The sequence below is a fragment of the Pholcus phalangioides genome, unplaced genomic scaffold (genome assembly GCF_987345545.1).
Source record: "Pholcus phalangioides strain wild (caught in Gottingen) unplaced genomic scaffold, Ppha-v1.0 ptg000042l_1, whole genome shotgun sequence".
Lineage (NCBI taxonomy): Eukaryota > Metazoa > Arthropoda > Arachnida > Araneae > Pholcidae > Pholcus > Pholcus phalangioides.
In genome coordinates, this window is record NW_028301628.1 from 33115987 (window position 1) to 33138982 (window position 22996).

A 22996-nucleotide genomic window follows, 5' to 3' on the forward strand; every position below is an offset into this window, starting at 1 on the left:
TTTGCTCACTTACCCATACTTGCAAACTCTGTCACTTGTTTAGTCACTCGCTCTCTGGACAAAGGCGGAATTATGCTTTGCTATGTATGTTCTTAATTATCGAAAAACATGTATTATTAATTTCCCGAAATGTGGTCGTCCTCAGCTAGGATGCAGAGTAGTAGGATTGTGATAGAGAAGTGAAAATTATCCTTGCTTACCAGCTTTATAGAATATCAATACATTGAAACTCCCCTAGGCGGCCTGTTTTCCTCGGAACGAACAATATGCTCCATAGACATAATACAAAAATCACCCCATTCTGCGGTCACCTCTGCATGCGGTCAACCATTTTTTTCTTCCTAGTGCATGAGCTGGTAGTTCTTTGTGTAACCTTTTAGATCAATCGGATTTTCTGTTCATGTATAACGATCATGTATAACGTTCATGTATATACATTGGAAACATTTGTATATAGGATGCCAAAGGCTAATGCTATACGGTTACTGCTAGCTGGTGAGACAGTTTAAAAATTTACTCCCCCGGGATGACAGGGTAAACCAGACAAATATAGTCTATGATCTTTACTGAATAAGTAAAGGATTTGGAAATTTCTTCTTTGAGGATACTTTCTTCAGAGATTTAGTAGAACAACAGTGAGGGAGTAAAATAAATGTGATGAAAGAACATGTACAGTACTTGCTATAAAGAAAAAACGGATCCCGGATAACACAGATTAAGGAATTGATCGGATGATCTGGTATTTCAAGTTCTGCATAAGATACAGTGAAACCTGGATACCGAACCAAGAAAAAATATCGTTGTAGAAGAATTATCTTCAAATCGACAGTCACAAAATTATCATCACGTGTCATCAAATTTATGCTGCTGTTGGCAACTTTTCTAAATTGACGTCTTCAGTATCACCAAAAAATGCACTTTTGAATATTTATTCGCTACAAAATATTTTAATTGATTAGCTGATAAAAGAACTTCAATTAGATGTGTATTGCTTCTGTAAAGGGGACTGTCACAATACACTTTGGTGTATCGATCAAAAAGTAGCAATACCGAACACTTTCGGTGATAAAGTGATGTCCAACACCGAAATTATCAGACGTCCTCGGAAAAACTGGAACATGTGACATGAGTTAAAAAAATAGACTGAAGTACATTTGGAGCGAAAAATAAAAATGATAAAAGTTGTAGCGGTTTTAAAATCCTCCTAAAATATTGTTATATAGGGGAGTAAAGGATATCGTTGTATGTTATCGAGAGAAGTTTAATATTACAGACTATAGGTTATTTCAAGCAATATGTGAAAAAATACCGTTACGGAGGGGTATATCGTTATATCGAGTATCGTAGTAGCGGGGTTTCACTGTATATGTCTTTTGTGGGCATTGTAAGTAAATAGAGCATAAGATTTTTTGTGACGTTGAAAAAACCGCTATTTTGACAAGCCCCCTGAAATGTACATTTCCTGTCATACAACCCCTATTCGGCAGTCACCTTATGAGGAGATTTGGAAGTCTGGGATGGGCACGATGAAGATAATTCATATATACATTAGATGTCAACTTCACCTATGACGCTGGGTTCCCCCCCCCCCCCGGTCACCTCCACAGACGGCCACTTTTTTTCTGAACGCCAAGTGGCCGTCTTAGAGGAGTTTCACTGTATCAAAAAACAAATTGATTCGTTCTTCGAAATACTGTACACCAATGTTTTTCCACTCCGAGCGGGACAGGCACACTCGGAAACTTAATTTTCATTGAATGAAAAGCATTTCAGTTGTTTCAATTTATATGAATGAAAATTTGCTAAATCTTGCTGAAATTTCTGAAGGTAATAAAGTGCTACTTTATTTCGCCTACGACTTATCCGTTCCCGAGAGTGAGGACAGGGCTGAAAACGTATGTAGTGTCTAAATTACGGGAATATCAACATACGTAAATACGAATATTCGTAATTATAGTCCCATGATAAACGATGTAAATAAGCGTTCCGAAATCAGTCACGCGCAAAAATAAGCTAGCCACCTGTTCTTTATCCTAACAGGCTACCAAATCAGGGGTAAAGGAAAAGATAACAGAAAAATTTGTCTGCGAAATTTAAAACATGAATGTATTGGAATAACACTGGTAAACAAGGTTTTTGTTTCTTGGACGCTATTTCTTACGTATTTTTCGATGCTGATTCTGAATCCGTCCTCAGAAATCGTCCATCAGGCACCAGTTTTCCGCAATTGCATTTTCCATTGTTGTGGGTTAGCCTAACCAGCTTTAACCCATTAGCTGCCACGATCCTATTTGGGGATTTTGGAATTTTACGTGCTTTACGTTTACAACTTTTTGTGCATATATATAATTTATCCGGCCAAAAATTTCAAAAAAAAAAATTTGGCAGTTAATGGGTTAATACTCTATATTTAGACCATCAACATTTTTAGCTTGATAATGGGTATTATGAATATTAAAACTTGCCTCATCTGACTAAATATTATGGAATAGTACATCAAGATTCTTTTGAGATACCTCTGATCATGTGCTAGCCATGGGGACAAGGGAATTACGAGTCCCTTTCACCCTTTCTAGGGAATTCCTGTCCAAGCTTTGCTCCTCGACCAAAGCAATTTGAGCACTTTTTTTCGAAGAAAGATGACTTAGTCTAGTGCAATGATGTCGATGCTCTGTACGTTGCATTGGGGCATCAGTATAATTCCCTAGAGTGGAGGTTATCCATAGATTTCTCTAAAACCAGCTTGAAAGCAGAACTTTTGCACAATGGTAATGAAAACCCCTCCATTCCCATCGCTTACGGGGCCCACACGAAGGAGACATATGAAAACATGAAAGTTTTATTACGGATGGTTCAGTAAGAAAGACATGCCTGGCACTTTTGCAGAGATTTGAAAGTCATTGCTCTTGTACTCGGTCTTCAACTAGGATATACCTAATTTTACTATTTCTTGTACTTGTGGAACGGCAGAGATAGGCAAAACCATTATGTAAAAAAACAATGGCCACCAAGAAGACAGCTCGTTCCGGGAACCAAAAATGCCATCAGTCAGCCCCTGGTGAATCCCCAGAAAGTCTACCTGCCACCTCTATTCATTAAACTGGGATTGATGAAATTTTTTTTAAAGGAATGAATTTTGAAACGGTGACGGTTTTAGCTTTCTAAAAAACAAATTTCCACGGGTCAGTGACGCTAAAATCAAGGAAGGCATATTCGTTGGCCCTCAAATTCGAGAATTAATGAATTAATGAATGATCCTGAGTTCGATGACACCCTAAATGAGCAAGAAACACCAGCATGTGAGTCATTCAAGAAAGTAGTTCAGAACTTTCTTGGAAATAACAAGACGGACAAATATAAGGACCTTGTGGAGGAATTACTTCAGAACTATAAAGCTCTTGGTTGCAATATGTCTCACTGAAGATACATTTTCTTCATTCACATTTGGATTTTTCCCCTATAAAAAGAAAATCTAGGTGATGTCAGCGATGAGTACAGTGAGCGATTCCACCAGGTCATATCCATCATGCAATCGCATTATCAAGGCAAATGGAGCCCAAACATGCTGGCCGATTACTGTTGGACATTGAAAAGAGATATTCCTGCTGCAAAATACAGAAGAAAATCATGTAAAAATACCTTTTGAACTGCCATTAATATTAGAATTTAAGTTATTTTAATTTGTAAGCAAATGCAAAAAATATGTTTCCAAAATTTTAAATGCGTGTTACCCAAAAAATATGCCTGACAGACAAATTCTGAAAGCAGATTCGGAATCAGTGGGGAAAGTACTATAAGAATGACTCTATTTGATCAAAGAAACACGAAAAAAGTGAAATTTTGTTTACCAGTGTAATTGGAGAGGAAACAACAGTTTTTGATATATACGCATGGCGTATACAATTCTGTGAGTAATGTAGTGTCTAAAGTGTAAACCATATTTCTGGTGCAACTGATACGCCAAAAGATATTTCACACGGGTCAGAATTTTGTCTCAAACCATTGCTGTAGTGTAGACAATAGTTCTTTCTCCAAGTGGAAAGTTGCATTATGCTTCGCTAATGGCATTACGGCATATACTCATACTGGAACCACTTACTTCTAGGGGGAAGCAGGTCAAGGTACCATTGGATTATGATCTATCTCTAAGAACAGATATGGATTTGCAGTGGGGCCTCCATAATGGACACTTACAAAGTCTGTAGAACAGGGCCTTGATGTATTTCACTATATATTAACAGGCAAATATTGCTGTCTCCGTGGTGTCTATTATAGAGGAGTTTCTGGAAAGCATTTCTAAATGCACAGAAATCATCCAATTTCCCCCAAAAGCAATAGTCTACTCTCAAAATTTAGGATGCAAATCATTTATAAAAAAACCAACTAATGTTTGAATTGAAACTGTGAAAACAGTACAATTTATATTTCTGAAAAAGTACAAGTGAGCACAATAATTCAAATCGAAAATTCCGGAAATTTCAAATAACTGGACTTTTTAATGTCAAACAAACAAGAAAATGGTTTATAAAACTCTTTTACACACTGACAGCAAAAGAAAAGTGCAAGGACACAGCATTTTTTTTTAAATGAATAAATAAGAATGATGATTCGAAAAAAAAGAAAAAAATGAATATGCATTTCAATGTAAAAACAAATATTCAAATCTTGTTTGAACTCTCACTATAGATAACACAACTAAAACACAAAAAGAGGTATATCTTAAAAAAAAGCATAGCTAATACACACAGAAGTATCAACCAATTTTTGTGATACATGTATACATGTAAATAAACTGAGGTGGGTAAGTCACAACATACATAGAGAAAAAAAAAGAGTGAGAACAAATAGTATAAATTATATTCAAAGCTATTTTCAATCAGCAATTCATAATTTGTGGGGGGGGGGGGGGCGCATTCGACGAATGATTGCTTCTTGACAAGGAAAAATCTCTTAATGATAATCCCGTAATGATTTTATATATATTATTTATCATTTTATATTATTTCTTATCGAATATCTATAAATTCTGCTATCAGGAAATAATATATTTCTGTTCAATGTAATGAGATTATTAACCCACTGACTGTATTGCCCCATATTTTCATTATTTCATCCAAAGAACATAAAAACAATGAAAAATGCTTACTATGTACCATTTTCAAGCCCACTTAAATAAAACATTGAGTAACTTGGTAAAATTCAAAACAAAAGCCAGAAATAGTTTAGATATACATTTCCCCTAATTGAACTCATCTTGATGTTTAATACTGCTCGACTCTGATCATTTGGATTGGTTTAACTTAAATAACCATAAGGAAAAATTTCAGCCCTTTAGCATGATGTAAACAAATAGGTGAAATGCCTCTTCTGAGAATTATGGTATCATTTTGAGATATGGATAAGAAAATTCAACCAATGCATGAATTTAAAGACTAAAAAATAAAAATATTGTTTTTAAAGCTAAAATACTGCTTAGACTTAACTGTTGATACTAACAAAATACTTCCAATAACATTGGTTTTTAATGGAAAATATTTCAGAAACTGTAATGAATTGTTCATAATAATAATAATTAAAAAAAAGAGAGGAAAATGACAGGGAGCGGGGGCAGGGGTTATAATTTCAGGTAATAAAGCTGCAAATATATATCTTTTTGAAAGTAACTTTTTGTGGCACCTAGAGCTAATTTAAAGTTTATCTGAGTATATCTGATAAATTTTTTCCTTCTTTGCCATATATTGGTGGGCTTTTACACAAGCAGAAGTATTGATTCAAACACAGCACTAACAATTTTTTTATTGTTTTTAATTTTTTAAATTGTTTCTAACAATTTTTTTTTATAATGATGCTAACATAAACTTGGGGGGGGGGGGGGGGGTTCCGCTAAAATAATAATCAGCAGTTGCCCTGCCTGGAAGGCAAAATCAGGTCTTGTCAATATATATGCATATTTTTTCAGGGAAACATACCATCAAGGTGATTAAATTTGTTTTGACAACATGGGACAAACACCTATACATGGATTGATAACCAGAAATGAATGCAATAAGTATTGATGAGAAAAGGAGGAGCCCTCCACAGGGACTCCCCTCCCCCCCCTTTTTATCACTCTCATTTTTCAAAAGGCAGCTTATTTACAGGAAATTACTCTATTTTTCCTATATCACATAGCATCTTAGAAACAGCTGTCACATAGAAGAGAAAGTGAAAGTTCACATGTAAGGAAATATGAAAGGGAAAAACTGTCCGACATTTTCATTCTACAAACCTATTCTATAGGTAGTGTTTAATTTCACATTTCATGTAATAAAAATAAACTGGAAAATTAGTAGATGGAAATCTAGATTGAGCAGTATAATCATTCCCCCCATGTTAGTTATTATAATGATACAATGAGATACATATTGCTTAGAGAGAAATAAAAAAAATAACATAAACAGTATTTATTCGTTCATTTGATGTTACGCAATAAAAGGTTAAAAAAAGGTGTCAATGAAATCAGAAAATAAAAAGACAGCCAAGCGAGCATATTTCTTGGAGAAAGTCCATTTGGGCTCATCGAAGAGTGAAGATTAAAACAGCTAGCTAATTTTTTCATGAGTATTAGAAAGAAAAAAAAAAAAATTTTTGCATAATAAAATAGTTTTATTTGAAATGGAAGATATTAAAATTATGACAATCAAAAAATCAAACTGTGTGTTCACACACTTTCCTCTCACTCCAGAATTGAGAAATCAAAAAATTCAAAACCACAAATTTAATCAGATTAACTACAGCATGAATCCTTCTGTTGCGTTTTACGGCAAAACATCTAACTGCGTTTTTGCCTGATAAGAACGACCTGCTTTTACAATTCACGAGTATTATGATAGCCTATCAAACACACATACACACACGTTATAAAAAATTTATCACATATTTTTCTTCACAGTTCCAAAAGTGATAAAATACTGAAGATAAAAGAAAATGATTAAAAAAAACCCTCCAGAAATAAATGTAAATTTTGAATTTGGCTTTCAGGTCTATACAATTGACTAAAATTATCAATGGGGAAAATAATAAAATCAAATGAGATTACATATGAATCACACATTCCAAAAAAAAAAACTGGAAAAGAAAAACTTCATTATTATGACAAAAAAAAAAATTTTCAAATGTATAAAAGAAAATTTACAAACGTCAAAATACTTGGAGCAGATTACTACTCAGTCAAATGGAACATTATAACATGACTAAGCACATTGTAGAACAAAAACTGCATTAATGTGATAGAGGTAAAAACGATTACAAACATGCTTTGGCAGACAAATAGTTCCAAATACTTGGCAATTAATGCAGCACTTGAACATTTAAATACACACGCTACTGTTTTTCGGAGATTCGAAATATTAAACAGTCAAAATTTATGGCAACGAAATGACAAAGGAACTGAGATTCAATTTTGTGCTTCACTTCCCAGGAGAAATGACAACTACATGAGCACTCTTCTTAGAAGCACATATAAATGACAATCAACATACAATTACTGCATGTTTTATCTGCAGCAGCTATCAAAAATGCTAGAAATAATTTCTACTACTACGCTTGAAGCATCAAAGACAAGCACATACAAATCGCGTGATTCCAAATACCTCATCATTAAAAAAAAAAAAAAAGAGAGAGATTCTGAAATTTAGGAAAAAAGTCTAATTATATACGCATATCAACAAAAGAGAGACTGGCTTCAAACAATACTGATTCTAACTTACGCAATACTTGATACACATGAAAATAAATAGAAAGAAAAAATGAATAATGTGTGCGAATGGTCATGATTTGTGCTGATCAGATCCACCACAATGATGTATGTGCAGCTGCCTTGCAATGGAAAGCAACATTTCTGTGAAATTTACAATTTAGAATCGCCACATTTAGTATGGAGCAAATCGACTGTAGCTACTGCGGTACACTGCAGCCTAAATAAATAGATAAATCAATGGAAACTTATAAGGGATCGGAAAGCGTAAGTAGCTCAAAAATTCAAAAAACTCTATTGAAAACATCTAAATAAAATTTAGTCACATATCATTTCATTAACACTTTCACAGCTTGAATAGCACTAAATACTAATGTTAGATCGAAAAAATATTATTGCAGAGAGATTTATGGTTATATTGAGTACCATCGTAGAAGGCTTCACTGTATTTATAAGTACTGTAAAACTTTTCTGGATCTGCCTTCCTTCATTATGCTAATCTAATATATATCCGCAGAAATTCTTAGTAGGAATGAGGACCAGAGGAACAATTTCACTAACAGTCTACATTAGTTCAGGATCAATTTCATAACATATTTTTTTAAAATTCCCATCAAGTTGCATACACTTGTGCGAGTATGTCTGCCATTTTTTAGAAAAAATGCTGGAACCAGTTTAGTTCCACGAAAATAAGCTCCTTTTCCAGTTAGTTCCCTGAAACACTTTTTAATTTCTTCAAAATTTTCATTAATGATTGAAATCACTGGCCAGACAGCTTTGATTTCATTTGGGGAGATAACTACAGTTACATCGACTATGGTATTGTGGTGGATGCAACACAGATTTGCTACTGTCTTGGGCCAAATGTTGGACAACCCTGTTTATAGCATGAGTGTGTGCAATTATTTTACTCACTTCCTTCAGAAATAAAAGATGATGCAATTTTAAATGTAATGATAATTTTTTTTTTTTTTCAATCTCTTATTCAACCTGATTTTCTCTCCTAGCCAGCTGATTCTCTGCCCAGTAAGCCTCATTAAGAGAAGTTTTATTTACAGTATTTGTATACACATTGATATAAACTTTGCACCATTTTTCTAAATGCATAATTAGTAGATACACTTGTATGCCAAATATCAATATAATATATAATTGTGAATATATTATATATATATACATATATTTTTTTTCTTACTAAAAGTTATTTCACTCTCAGGTGAAAAAGTAAAAAATTAAGATTTCAATTTAGAGCTAATTTCAAATGACCAGACAAGCACATTATATGTATAAATCTCTCCTCCTTTTATTTTAAAACTAGGGACAATGTTTGCCAGGTGGTCCTATAAGTAATTGCACCAAACTATGTGAAATAAAATGAACACATACACCATATCCTGCAACTGGGCCAATGCTGTGGCCAAGGTATGGGTCCGCATAATCTCTGCCATATGTATAATAGAGTGAAGGTGACCTGAAAAATCAAAAGCAAATCACAAATATGTTCATAACATGCAAAATAAAAAAATGTTAAAAATAACTAGCCCATACTTGGATACAGAGGAGTTTTGATAACAACAAAAGGTGAATGGGGGGGGGGGGCACCTCAGATTACCAAAAACTTAAGTCATTCAAAACACAGAGTGTGTGCAAGCTTTTACTTATGAAAAAAAAAATAAAGAAAGAAAAAGGTCATGCCAAAATGTAGATGTATACATAAAGGCCATGTGCCAGTTTCAAGGGGCTCCCACTGAAAAAATTAGAAAGAGTAAAATGGGGGAGGGTACCCCCCTCTTTTAGACAACATAATAGCATAATAAAAAAAGCTCTAAACATTTTTTTTTTTTTTGAAAAATTGAATTTTTTTTCCTTCACAGCACTATTTCAGTACCCTGTAACATTGACTCCTGCCAAAGTAAAATGACAGAAATGACTTGGTAACAAAAACAATTTTTGGCAAAAATAGGGTATTAACAGCCACAGATAATTCTTTTCTGTCTCTCCTCACAATGTATATTACTCTTTTTTTGGAGTCCTCCACAGTCCAGTCTGTCAACTCTCTTTGACAATGCACACAGCAAATTATGAAGATATGTAAGTTTTTTAAGAATGACACTCTTTCAAGACCACTTCTAAAAGCACAGTACAAAATGTGTAAATTACAAGGTCCGATATAAATAAGTCAATGTGGACCAGATGGTTTTACTGTAATGAGTATTTTTTTTAATAAATTTTATACACGGTGTAAATAATCGGTATATAATATAATATAATCGGTGTAATCGTTTTTGACAAATGGAGTACTTTCATTTCTAGCTCTTTGCTGAGCATTGTAAATATTGTTTATGCCTCTGCATGCCCTAAAAATACAGAAGACAAATGTTATCGGGTATCATCAGTCACACAAAACTTAGAATAAGACTATGTACCCAACTGCTTTGTTATGAAAAACTGTTGTGTCACTTATACACAAAATGTGCACCATAATTTCAAATGATGAATGTTACTGTCCAAGACCACACAGGAAGTAGTAAATAGATAATTTCTTTTTTTCAACCAGGCAGAAGTTCTTAATCACTACTCTACTTGTTCAACCACTCAAACTAAGCAAATGAAAAATTAATAAACCACCAAATGGTCCACATAAACCCCCCCCCCCCAAATAACTTCAAAAATGATAAAATTTCTGCTTTGGCAGAATTATTAATTGTGCGCACACAATATACTACATTTTATTATTTGGCATTATATCAATGATTCCCTCCTCAATTAAAATCAATTATACAAATTTTGTTGATAGGTTTTGATAAAAAAAGTAGGACATTTTACCAAAAAGTAGGAAAAGCAGGATGAGTGCGAGCCTTGCAGTTTTTATGATGTTTCCAATAGAAAAAAAACTTGAAATATTTGATGAAACAATCATTTAAAATTGTTTTTCTGATTATTTTCTAAATATTTCATCAGCTTGTGCAACAGCCTAATTTATAATTGACTGGAGCTGCAGTCTCTCTCAAAATGTAATTACTCATATTTTTGGAAAAATAAAACAAAACACATTTTAAATATATAAAATTTTTCCCACCAAAATATTATTTATATTTTAAAACAAATGTTAATGAATACAGTGGTGAGAAAACACTTAAAAGTGAGGCGAAAAAATTATGATTAAAACAAAAATGTAAAGCTCAGAATATTTCAATATTTTTTCCATAGATGATGAATATAAATGAAAGAAAGAATCAATTCTCAAATATAATTTCATACAATAATTATAATAATCATTCTGAAAAAATCACATATATACATATTCGTCATCTCTAAAAAAAAATTATGAGCTTTTTTACTTTTTTAAGGTATCCGACTACGTTGAAAATGTCATTTTGGAAGAAAATACGGATTTTCATTTTCTTATTTTTCATAAAAGCCCCATTTGTTGCGATTCCAAAACGGGCCTTGTTTTGTTTATATGATGCTTAGAATCAAAGTTACATTCACTTTAGTGTTGCGTTTTTACATACAAGTAATACACGAATAAAGACTTTGAACGTGTTTTACGAAGAATGCTATTTTTGACATTTTACTTGACTTTGTGACATGATTTGTAAAAATTGATTCATTGCATCCTTACGAAATTTTAATGTGATATTTTGCTATACATTGTTGAGGTTATGAACCAAAATCTAAGGTATACCACATATATTTTTTGAATTACAGTGTTTTATAGACAAAATGTAGGACGAAATTTCAAAAAATTCACACATACTTAAACATATTTTGTTGTAACTTATGAACATATGCAATCCTTTAAATTTTGGTTCATGACCTGCAACATTACTAGTTAAATGCACTGTGAAAATCACAAAGCATTTCATTAATAAAATTTTTAGCAATTGTGTTTCAAATATCACATGAATTTTGCCTAAAATTTGACATAAAAACGACTTTTTCATAGAAAATATAATAGATAGACCAAAATTGGTCACTGTTTTCACCATTTCGAAACATTTTCTATCAAAAAATGTATTTAAAGTTCACTCCAGAAATATTTTAAAGAAAAGTGACAAGAAAGGTAGTCGGATACCTTACTCATTATTTCTTAGCCAGGCCTTAACATTTTTTCTGACACTGCAGGAGTATGATTTCATGAATATAGTGGAGTATGAAGAGTTTAAAATCAGAGTCGCTTATTTCGAGTCGCAATGAAGGTTCAAGTATCATTCTTAATAGGATTTGGACATTATTGACTGACCCCAATAAAACTAAATTTAAAAATAAAATTATACTGCAACTAAGTAGAAAAGAAAGAAACTACACAGTACATCAATGATACACCATGTGAATGAGTTATTTTTATTTTAAGATTATTTCATACCCTGCTGCTACTGCTGCATATGAAGCTACAGGTTGAGCTGCTGCTGCCGCCGCGGCCGCTGCTGCATAACTCCTAGCTGCAGCTGCTGTATATGCAGCGCTTGCTGCATATGTCGCCTGTAGAAAAAAAATTGAAACATTTCAACCAACGTCATCTAACAAAAAGAAAAATTGTAACCTATTATACAATAAATAGCTGAAAAAATCAACCAGTAAAATTTATATAAAATACAAACACAGTGTACCCAGCTTAATAAGATCACATTGGAACAATAACTGATTTGTAGTTGGTCTTAGGCATTACAGGTCTTTTCTTGAAATTTAGTTTGGACATATATGTATAACTAACTCTATTAATTTCCCAAGATAGATTTGAGTAGTTAGTATGTTAGCGCATAGTTTGTCTTGACATTCTCTTCTTCTTTCATTAATAAAAATCTAGTTATTACACTTACAATTAATGTCTTTCATTACCATACATATATTTTTTTAATTTTGGTTATTGCTTGAAACTACTGTTCTCTTCCCCCCCCCCCCACCTCTATTGCAACAAAATCTGTCTATCATTACCCCAGAGTAAATACAGGCTTGCTTTTTATAACTTCACACAAAATAAAATAATTATAATAAAAATAGCTGACAGGTAATACTTACAGGAAGTTGATATCTTTCAGCTCCAGCATATGCAAGAAATGGGTCCACCCTAGAAAAGAGACTGAAAATCACAATCAGTTTGATTTTGTTAGTAATGGTAGGTTACATTAAGGATAAACTCAGGGGGAAAAAACATACAAGGGAAACAGTATTAATGACATTAGCATGCATTCATATTACGTATAATACCAGAGATTCAATAAATATATATATAATTCAAGCAAAAAAAAATCCCTCATTAACTTTACTAGAACATACACATTCGATAAGGAGTATGCATAAACAACAATTACACAACAGCACAGTGAACGTATACAAAATAAATTTAAACTATATTGAAATTAAATACATAAGAGTAAGTCTGTTCTACTCTCTTATAGCTTATGACAAGCAAAATAATTCAGAAATTAAATATACGTCAGGGCTTGGCAAATCAGAAAGGCACCAGTCAAATTTTTAGGAGCCAGACATGCATGACTTTTCTCAAGAAAAACACTCAAATAATTTTTTTTATTTCGACTTCTCCGGGACTTGGGACCCTTTTCCATATTGGAAGACATACTGTCATGAAATTAGGAAATTTTGTGTCATTCCCCAGATTCCAATTTAGGTGCATTACCAATTTTCTAGTCACCATGGTGACCCGGCACCAAGGATATGTCAACATTTGGTATATGTATTCCTTGTAGTTCTAATCAAGTTAATCTGCTCCCAATTCCCATTTTAAAAAAAAACACACACACACACCTCTCTTAGCCTCAAATATCACAAGCTTCTCCCTTTTCTTCTGAACATTATTTTTAGCCTTTAAAAATGAAATAATTTAAGTAACCACTTCTTAATGCTGTTTTAACAATGATTTGTCACATAGAAAAACATGTAATGAAACACACATCCATAACAAAAATATAGAAATCGTGAACAAAAAATACGTTGAAAACATGCAGATTCCTCATGATATGTTCCACTTCTAGCTACTTGACTGTGGTACAAATTTTGCAGCAAAGCTGAACATATGTACTGTCAGAGCAGCATGTGCAATTTAGATGGTGAAAACAAAGAAAATGCTCATAAATATCAACTGCACAACACAGAACCATACTGAAAAAAATGTGCTAAATAGAAACCAAAATAAAACAGCCATTATTCAACACATTCAAAGTGCAGCGATTTGCATGATTTCATGAATATCCAAATAAGTAGATATTCCTGGATATGAAATATTGCAGTGAAAATCATTTTGATGTAGTAAAATACCAGCTATCACAGAACAGCAAAACTATACTTTTCAGCACAATATATTTAAACGAAAAAAATTAATCCTTTTTTTTTTTCTTATATAAAAGCAAGTGATTATCCCAGAAATCTTAAAAACAAACACACAACATATTGCTCTTTACAAAATACATCTATATAATATTTTTTAAAATTCAAGTATTACACAGACACAGGTGTTTATAAATCAAAGAACATTATATCATCAGCTATAAAAACTTGTGTATAGTGGGAACTTATTCATAAATAATTGAATATTAACATATATATATATATAAGAAACTTATTCATAAATAATAGTAAACAATGAACCTGGTTTAATATCAGACTAGCAGCTTTAAAAAGTAGCTTGAATTGTGATACTTCCATTTGAAAAGATTATTTTTCGAAATATCGTTTTTTTAGAAGAAAAAAATACAGCTTGAGAAAAAAGTTGAAACTTTCATTTCAAATTATTCATAAATAAATGGGTAATTGTCAAAATACACTCCCACTTTGATAAATATAAAAAAAAATTCCTAGATTCATAGACATCAATATGCTCGTATAAGAGTACTTTGATAAATTTCTTTATGAAGCTTATTCAAACCTGTCATACAGGAATAATGGGATTAAAATCGTTTTTAGAGAAAATCAAAATACTATTTAATTTCAGCGAAAGAAACAGATAATGATTGGAACAGAGGTTCTTCATTTCTAAAAAGTAGCTGACTCACAAAAAAAGATAAATTCCTTCTTTTGGATCTCCCTCTTTTGACATAATTTTTCTTGTCTATTGAGTCAAACAAACACTATTAAAAAACTCAATGTTTTTATTGCATTTCCTGATTGTTTAAGAAATCTCCTAAATAATATATATAATATGTAAAAGCAGAGTTCTGCTAGACATTAAAAATCAAAACAATTTCATGTGACTATCATATTACCTTTTTATGTCAGCAAGAAAAAAAAATACTGTTATAACTACCCTAATTTTCTATGTATAATATGCAGATGCGAATTTCGGTAATTTGAGAAAATAATTTTCATATATAATCCACATAAGCAATATTTCATTTATGACTAATGAAATCTTAAGCAGTTTGTGGTATTTTTATGGAAAGAAAATGATTTTTCAAATATTTATTCAAATTCCAACCTTCTGGGGGGGGGGGGGGGGGAATGACAGGTAACAAGCAGTAGTATATAATTCCACTAAGAAATTCCAATGTTTCTTTAACTTATATTCCATAGTGATTATATAGTTGACACTTGTTATAACGACCCCACACTATAATGACCATTCGATTCCAATGACTGGTAGGACAAGTCCCAAATGCTTTCATGAAATGAATAACCTAAGTTTTTCTTTTTGATATAATGATCTTCCAATATAACATCCATTTTTGTCGATATGATAGGGGTTGTTATAATGAGGATCAACTGTACTTAGAAAGATATGGTATTAAAAAATTATGTCTCTATTTGAAAGAGACTTATCCCAATCTTGAAAAATAGAAACTATGTTTACTTTCATTTAAGGGCTAGTCAAAATGAAATAATCAAGCCCTATTTTTCAAAGGAAATTGTAAGATATGAAAAGTTGGGGGGGGGGGGGGGGTACAGAGAATAGTGTAATGCTGTTTGAGATAAAAGCTTATAAAATAAAGTAAAGAAATAAACATAATTGTCATTTATTGTCCAACAATGGACACCCACACTTTTGTTGGTATTATGGTTATAAAGAGATAAGTAATCTGCTTGGTTATGAATTAAAAATTATATATTAAATTACAATTGATACAAACGAAACTAAGCTGTCATATAAAGTAAAGTTTTTAGAAACCTTCCATATATATTTTTTTCTTCTCATTTATATGTAATAAAAAAAATTCACACATCTCTAGAATGAATTACTAAAAAGAAGGGATAGTTTATAAAATTTAGAAATGCATTACTTTGCTCATGCAAGAAAAAGAAAGGCGTGTTCAGCTCAACAATTCACATTTGAAAAATCAGTAACATGAGCAATTTGAAAAAAAAAAAAATTCATTCAAATTGACTACATAAATTTTTTTTCCCAGATATTGAAAAAATTTGCAAACCACAGACATTATGTTTCATGTAATGTATTACTTTCCATCAAATTTGAAGCAATAGGATTACGAAAATGCTTTCATCTATAATGTTCTCTTGCTAGTTTCTTGCAATAATGCAATTATGTCAAAGAGTAAACCATAATAATGTAAAAAATTAAATATGGTAGAAAGTCTGACAGCTCAAAAAAAAAAAAAAAAAAAAAAAACATTTTTCTTTCCATAACTCTAAAAATTCCAAATGTTTCATTTTATTGGAAATTGGAATCAATGTGGCACATAAAAAATACCCTAAAAAAAGCAGTATAAATGTCATGGGATGAAACATGCAAATTACTAATAAATTCCTCATGTACAGGCAGGACCTATATAAATGAACTGATTCTCTTCATGAAAATAGTATACTGATTCCTAGTATAACTATGTGCAATGAAAAAAAATGCCACATTCAGTACAATAACAAAGCGACCAAATATCATTCATGCAAAGACCAACTTGAAAAGCCTCACACATGCATCACGGGTGTTAAACACGGCCCATGGAATGAAATGCACTTAGTGAAACAGACCATTCTGCTAAGGTCATAAATCACCTGTTAATTATTGATGGTATGATCAACACAACCCATTGAGACCAATTTTTTCCTCATAACTTGCACACTTTGAGATCTAGTAATAAGTCTTCCTGTAATAAAGTTTCCTCTTAACAAAGGCGCCAATAGGCTGTTATTACTTTGCTGTGAGCATAAAAATGTAATGGATATTGAAATCGATACACACTTAATCAAATTACAAACCTAACCAACATCTCAACGACATGTATCACACTTCAATCATCCTTCTACATTTTTATTACCATATATATATATATATAAGAGAGATATCACATATACTTCATAAAGATTGATGTTTTACCATTATTTTTACTCCTTGTATAGGGATAAAAAAACATGAACTTCATTATCTAGAATTTGAATGACTACTAAGATGAAATAAATTGTCTCTAGATATATGTCATCACTATTTCATTTGATTCCTTAAATTGAAAATTACGTGACCAATAATTATTATGATAGAAAAATATTTTTTTCCAAGAAAGGAAAAACATTTCACATAAATGCAGTAAAATTTTCTGTAAAAAGATAAGTTGATTATGAAATCAGACAAAATGAGGTTACCAAAAATTAAGAATTTCACCACAAAGCTTTGGCATCCTTTGTAGATCTACGGGAAAAACTGATATCCATTTATTTATTCAGCATTAAAAGCTCAAATTTAATAAGAGGCTTTTAACCATTGAACATTTATTTGCCAAAACATATTAAATATATATACACTGAAGAGCCAAAAAAACTGGCACACCTGCCTAATATCGTATAGGGCCCCCCTGCGAGCCCGCAGAAGTGCCACGACAAGACGTGGGCATGGACTTGACTAATGTCTGAAGTAGTGCTGGAGGTAATTGACACCATGAATCCTGCAGGGCTGTCCATAAATCCGTAGGAGCAAGAGGGGGTGGAGATCTTTTCTGAACAGCACGTTGCAAGGCATCCCAGATATGGATATGTTCAATAATGTTCATGTCTGGGGATTTAGGTGGCCAGCAGAAGTGTCTAAAGTCAGAAGAGTGTTCCTGGAGCCACTTTGTAGCAATTCTGGACGTGTGGGGTGTCGCATTGTCCTGCTGAAATTGTCCAAGTCCATCGGAATGCACAATGGACATGAATGGGTGCAGGTGATCAGACAGGATGGATGCTTATGTACCTGTCAGAGTCGTATCTAGACGTATCAGGGGGTCCCATATCATGCCAACTGCACACGCCCCATACCATCACAGAGCCTCCACCAGCTTGAACAGTCCCCTGTTGACATGTAGGGTCCATGGATTCATGAGGTTGTCTCCATACCCGTACACGTCCATCAGCTTAAAGCAATTGGAACCGAGACTCGTCAGACCAGGCAACGTGTTTCCAGTGCTCAACAGTCCAATGTCGGTGTTGTCGGGCCCAGGCGATGCGTAAAGCTTTGTGTTGTGCAGTCATCAAGGGTACACGAGTGGGCCTTGGGCTCCAAAAGCCCATATCGATGATGTTTCGTTGAACGGTTCGCACGCTGACACTTGTTGATGGCCCAGCATTGAAATCTGTAGCAATTTGCGGAAGGGTTGCACGTCTGTCACGTTTAATGATTCTCGTCAGTCGTCGTTGGTCCCATTCTTGCATGATCTTTTTCCGGCAGCAGCAATGTCGTAGATTTAATTTTTTTACCGTATTCCCGATATTCACGGTACACTCGTGAAATGGTCGTACGTGAAAATCCAAATTTCATCGCTACCTCGGAGATGCTATGCCCCATCTCTCGTGCGCGACTATAACAACACGTTCAAACTCACTTAAATCTCGATAACCTGCCATTGTAGCAGCAGTAACCGATCGAACAACTACGCCAGACACTTTTTGTGTTATATAGGCGTTGCCGACCGCAGCGCCGTACTCTGATTGGTTCCATATCTCTTTATTTGCATATGCATGCCTGTACCAGTTTTTTTGGCTCTTCAGTTGATATTTAAAAATATTTATACCTACTCTTGCTTCTCTTAATATTTATATTTTCACATTTGCTGCAAGTTCATTTCCTTGTTCCCTTAATTCACCTACGTATACTATAACTATTAACCTACACATGCACTTTGTCCATATTCCTCTGTGGAATTTCTAATGAATGAGTAATGCTGAATTGTGTGTGTTGTGGAACGAACATGAAATTTGTTTCTTTGGAATACTCGCGATGTATAGTAAAGCCTCTCTTTTGCATACACCAGTGGGACAAAAATATTTGTCTGCAAAAGAAGGGCAGAGATGTCATTGGCGCGCTATAATACATCGAATACCCAGAATTTCGGAAAAAGGACATAAAAATTTTGTTCATGCATCCGCCGGGAGGTGTTTTTTCCTAGTTCTAAGAAGAAAAAAGTAGAGAGAAAAACCTAACTCCCCCCCCCCCTTTTTTTTCCTTCTTTTTATCTTGTATCATGATCGCACAACCTTGAAAAAGTGGTTTTACTACTTTGTACATTGTACTGTATTGATATACATGTGGGTTGTTGACGAATAAGATGAGTTATATTTAGTTGCTTTCCCGAATGAGGGGTTATGTCAGTTTCGGCATCTATGTCATCTAGCTGCTATGTGGTGGCCACCATTTCGCATCTCAAAAATCACAGGTGTGTATGCAAAATCGCTTTTGGAGGGGCACAAGGATCTAATTCATAGTTTCCCAAACTTTTTTGTCCCATCACCCCCTTCAGAAATTTTTTTCTCCTATCGCTCCAATGCAATCTAACCCACAGGATCCTATGTTAAACCCGTAGCTTCTACCGCCCCCGGGAACATTCCATCGCCTCCCAGGGGGCGTTAACACCCACGTTGGGAATCACTGATTTAATTCTTCATAGAAAGTTTGAGTTATAAACACTCAAAAACAATTTTAAATTAACAGATAGTAAAAAAGAAATTATTTTATTCCAATATTTTAATTCTCTACAAAAATATCTTAAATTTTTGATCTGGGGGGAGGGGGGGAAGGGAAGAGGCTCCTTATAACCCACCCCCAAAATTTTGCTTTTGGGAAAAATCCGGGTTTGGAACCCGCGATTTGGATTGCACAATGGTAATCGGCTAAAAATGTGATTTTCTAAGGTTTTAAAATTTTGAGTTGGCTATTCCTTTGAAAAACTTCTGGTTGCCACAGGGATCACACAGACCTACAACACAAATATGTATACATTAAACTTCAAATGCACGCATAGCCAGCCAGTTTGGAGGATAGATGTAGGGCTGCAACTGGGGGGGGGGGGGGAAGGTGAGTCTAGTGTCCTGCGTTCTGGACTAGAAGGGTGCACCAAATTCACCCTTTATAATTGCTTTTTCTACATTACACGGGTGTGCCAAAATGTCTGCTTGCCTTGTTCGAGAAAGTATCTAGTTGCAGTGCTAGATAGATGGCACCACCTACTAAACACAAAACATGTCAAATGCTGGACACACACACGTAAGCACACTGTTACGTTTCTCAAACACAAATCTGACAGCTCCCATATTCAGGTGTGAAAATATGTGATAGTTAAATGGTGACAGATCAGAGAGGTGGCACATCAGGGAGGGAAAATAAAATCATTTTACCAGGAAAACCAAAGTATGAATAGGGAATCAGAAGATAAGTGTCTGAGAGAGAATATAATTTGCTTTAAATTTGATCATAAGATATTGAAAGTGCTGATTTTTTTTAACGAAATGTAAAATCAATCAGAAGGGAATTTATAGATAGATTTATTAGTAAATATATAAATGTCTGCCTCCATAATTAAAGTGAATCCTGCTTATAACGGTTTTCAAAAACTGTCATAAAAAACGTTGTACACAGGAAAACACTTTAAACGAGAACTCTTAATAAGAAATACTTATTGTTAGGACCACAGGAATAAGTTGTACAAAGTGAAAAACGTTCTAAATGGGTGTAACGTTTTAAGCGGGATCAACCATATATTTGTCTTAGATTTATTACAGGTGCTGAATTACATATGTTGAATTCTCAGTGCTAATGAGCATCTTTGCAAGCTGTTCCAAATAATAGACAATGAAAGTAAATGAACCTTTGGATAGAAGATGTTTTAGAAATAAATTACTTCATAGCTGCCAACTTTTGAAAATAAAAATTCGGGAGATTTTCGTGCAAACCCGTATTTTATGCTTAAACCACTCCCTAATAAATACAATAGGGATTTTCCAAACATAAAAGTTAAAGTGTAGGGAATAAAATCCCTACTCAAAAACTGAAGTCAAATTAAAATAAGGATTGTACAAACATGGAAGTTAAACCCTTGGGAATAAAATTCCTACGCGAAAAACAAGTGAAATTGGAGGCCAAAACTTCAGTGATGTAAAAATAAATATTGTGTTCAATCAGAAATGCTGCGAACAAACATTCTGCATGAATGACCCCAAAATCATCGGAAGATGAAGGAAAAAAGCGTCAATTTTTGAAGAACACTGACTAAGACACTTGCTTGATTTTTAAAAATTTTTTTTTCATTTCACGAGTAATGATTACAGTCTTTTCATGACCGATGATCATGCCCGTAACACAACTTGTACAAAAAGGAAAAGTCGGCCCTCTTCTGGAACGTTTGATGAGAGGAAATTCATCGGAATAAGTGTCTGAAAATTGATTAAATATGTTTTTGCTTATCAGTATTTACGTTTTGTTATATCGCACGTACGTAACTTCAACAAACGAAATTTTGACCATATGCGCGTCACTATAATCTTCAATTATTATCCAGGACTATTGGCTGCTAAGCCATTTCCCTGCGCGATAAGACAAACAACTTTCTTTTTATCATCAGAGGGTTTTGTAAAACTTCCTTAAAAAGGGAATTTCCCCATTTACGACGTGTGGCGTCATTTCAAAAGGGGAGAAAAAGAGTCTTCATGCCCCGAAAAAAATTCCTTAGGGATTGTTTTCATAAGCGGCAATTTTTTTTTAATGAAGTAGGGAATGTTTAGGGACAATTAGGGATTTTTTGTGATTTTCTTAAAAATTCGGGAGATTTAAGAACTTTTCGGGAGGTCAAGCGATGAAGCTAAAATTCGGGAGACTTGGCAGCTATGTTACTTGATTCACAGATACCTTCTTCTCCTACCCAGGACATGGCCCACAGCTGTGTCTCAACGAAGAAATATAAACAGGTGATCAAAGACCTGGGGCATGCTTGAAGAAAATTAATAGATACCAGTGAATTATGGGGGGCATATTTTTTTTTCAAGATACATTTTTTTAGAAGGATACACCTTCGCTCAAAAAGGACCCAGATTTTGCAAATAACCTGGGTCTGGGACCCAGGTTAATTAGATTATAGCAGCTTCTCTGGAAAGGTGACAGTTAATCAGAGGTTTGAAAAGCATAGTTGTATTATACATGGAGAAATTATTATTTGGCCATAAAAGAGGGATGACAGTATCTGAGAGTTGTTTAAGAGAGGTTTTACTGTATTAAAATAGTGCTGTCTAAACTCGTCTTCTGAATTCAGAAGCAGACAACTCACCAAAAAAAGTACCTTTGTATCCTGTTTCAAATATACTTCAAAAGCTCATATTGAACACAATTCATTGGCTCTACTGACACTTCATTCAACATGACATGACTAGATTCACCATGCCTCACATCACCAAAGCATTAATTACATTGAACAAGTAATGATAAACTGATTCAAAGAAAAGTAAAAATCAATGATTGAAACTTCCAACACCTTGTAATGACAAGTTGAATAATCAAAGCAAGAATGAAAGGCTCAACATCAAAAACATTAACTGCCCCCCACCCCACTGCAAATAAACAAAAAAATATAATAGAGCCATTGGAAAGGAAAACGTTAAAAATTTTTGTATTTCATGCATACTCATAGTAAACACATATAACATAGTATGCTACTCGGTCACTGAAATTTAAAAAAATAATATTTAAATACTTACGGTGCATATCCATGTAAAGCTGTAGCTGCAGCTGCAGCAGTTAATGGTGAGGCATGTCGAGCGAGGGCTGTTGCCAGAGCACCCCGTGCTCTTCCTCTTTGAATAGCAACACCTCGAAGGGCTGCAACTACATTATACAATAAATGGATTTCATTAAAACCACCTCAAAAAAAAAGGGGGGGGGAAAGAAAAATGTTTCATAAGATCAGAATTACTTGCATGTGTATCAGGCATATTTTCAAATTAAGTAACTGATATAAGTGTTATGGTAAATGATTGTGGGGTAGGGAATAAAGTATATTTTAATTCTGTTCTCATTTCTAAGCTTTACTTGTTTTTTCCAAAAATACATCAGTCAGA

The 22996-nt window shown here is 33.6% G+C and overlaps 1 protein-coding gene across 4 annotated transcripts in view; it reads right to left on the reverse strand.

The window, feature by feature from the left end:
- Positions 1-4476: 4476 nt before the first annotated feature.
- Positions 4477-22996, reverse strand: part of LOC149064916 (RNA binding protein fox-1 homolog 2-like) — a 77186-nt gene continuing 58666 nt past the window's right edge. For 3 of the 4 annotated variants that reach the window (XM_089255307.1, XM_089255310.1, XM_089255309.1), the window contains 5 exons: positions 22637-22763; positions 12758-12818; positions 12105-12220; positions 9122-9206; positions 4477-7955 (listed from right to left, as the gene is read on the reverse strand). In XM_089255307.1, the coding sequence (XP_089111433.1) occupies positions 7911-7955; positions 9122-9206; positions 12105-12220; positions 12758-12818; positions 22637-22763 (434 nt within the window). In that variant the 3' untranslated portion in view covers positions 4477-7910. The remainder of the gene's footprint in view (positions 7956-9121; positions 9207-12104; positions 12221-12757; positions 12819-22636; positions 22764-22996) is intronic. The other variant, XM_089255308.1, reaches the window with a different exon arrangement.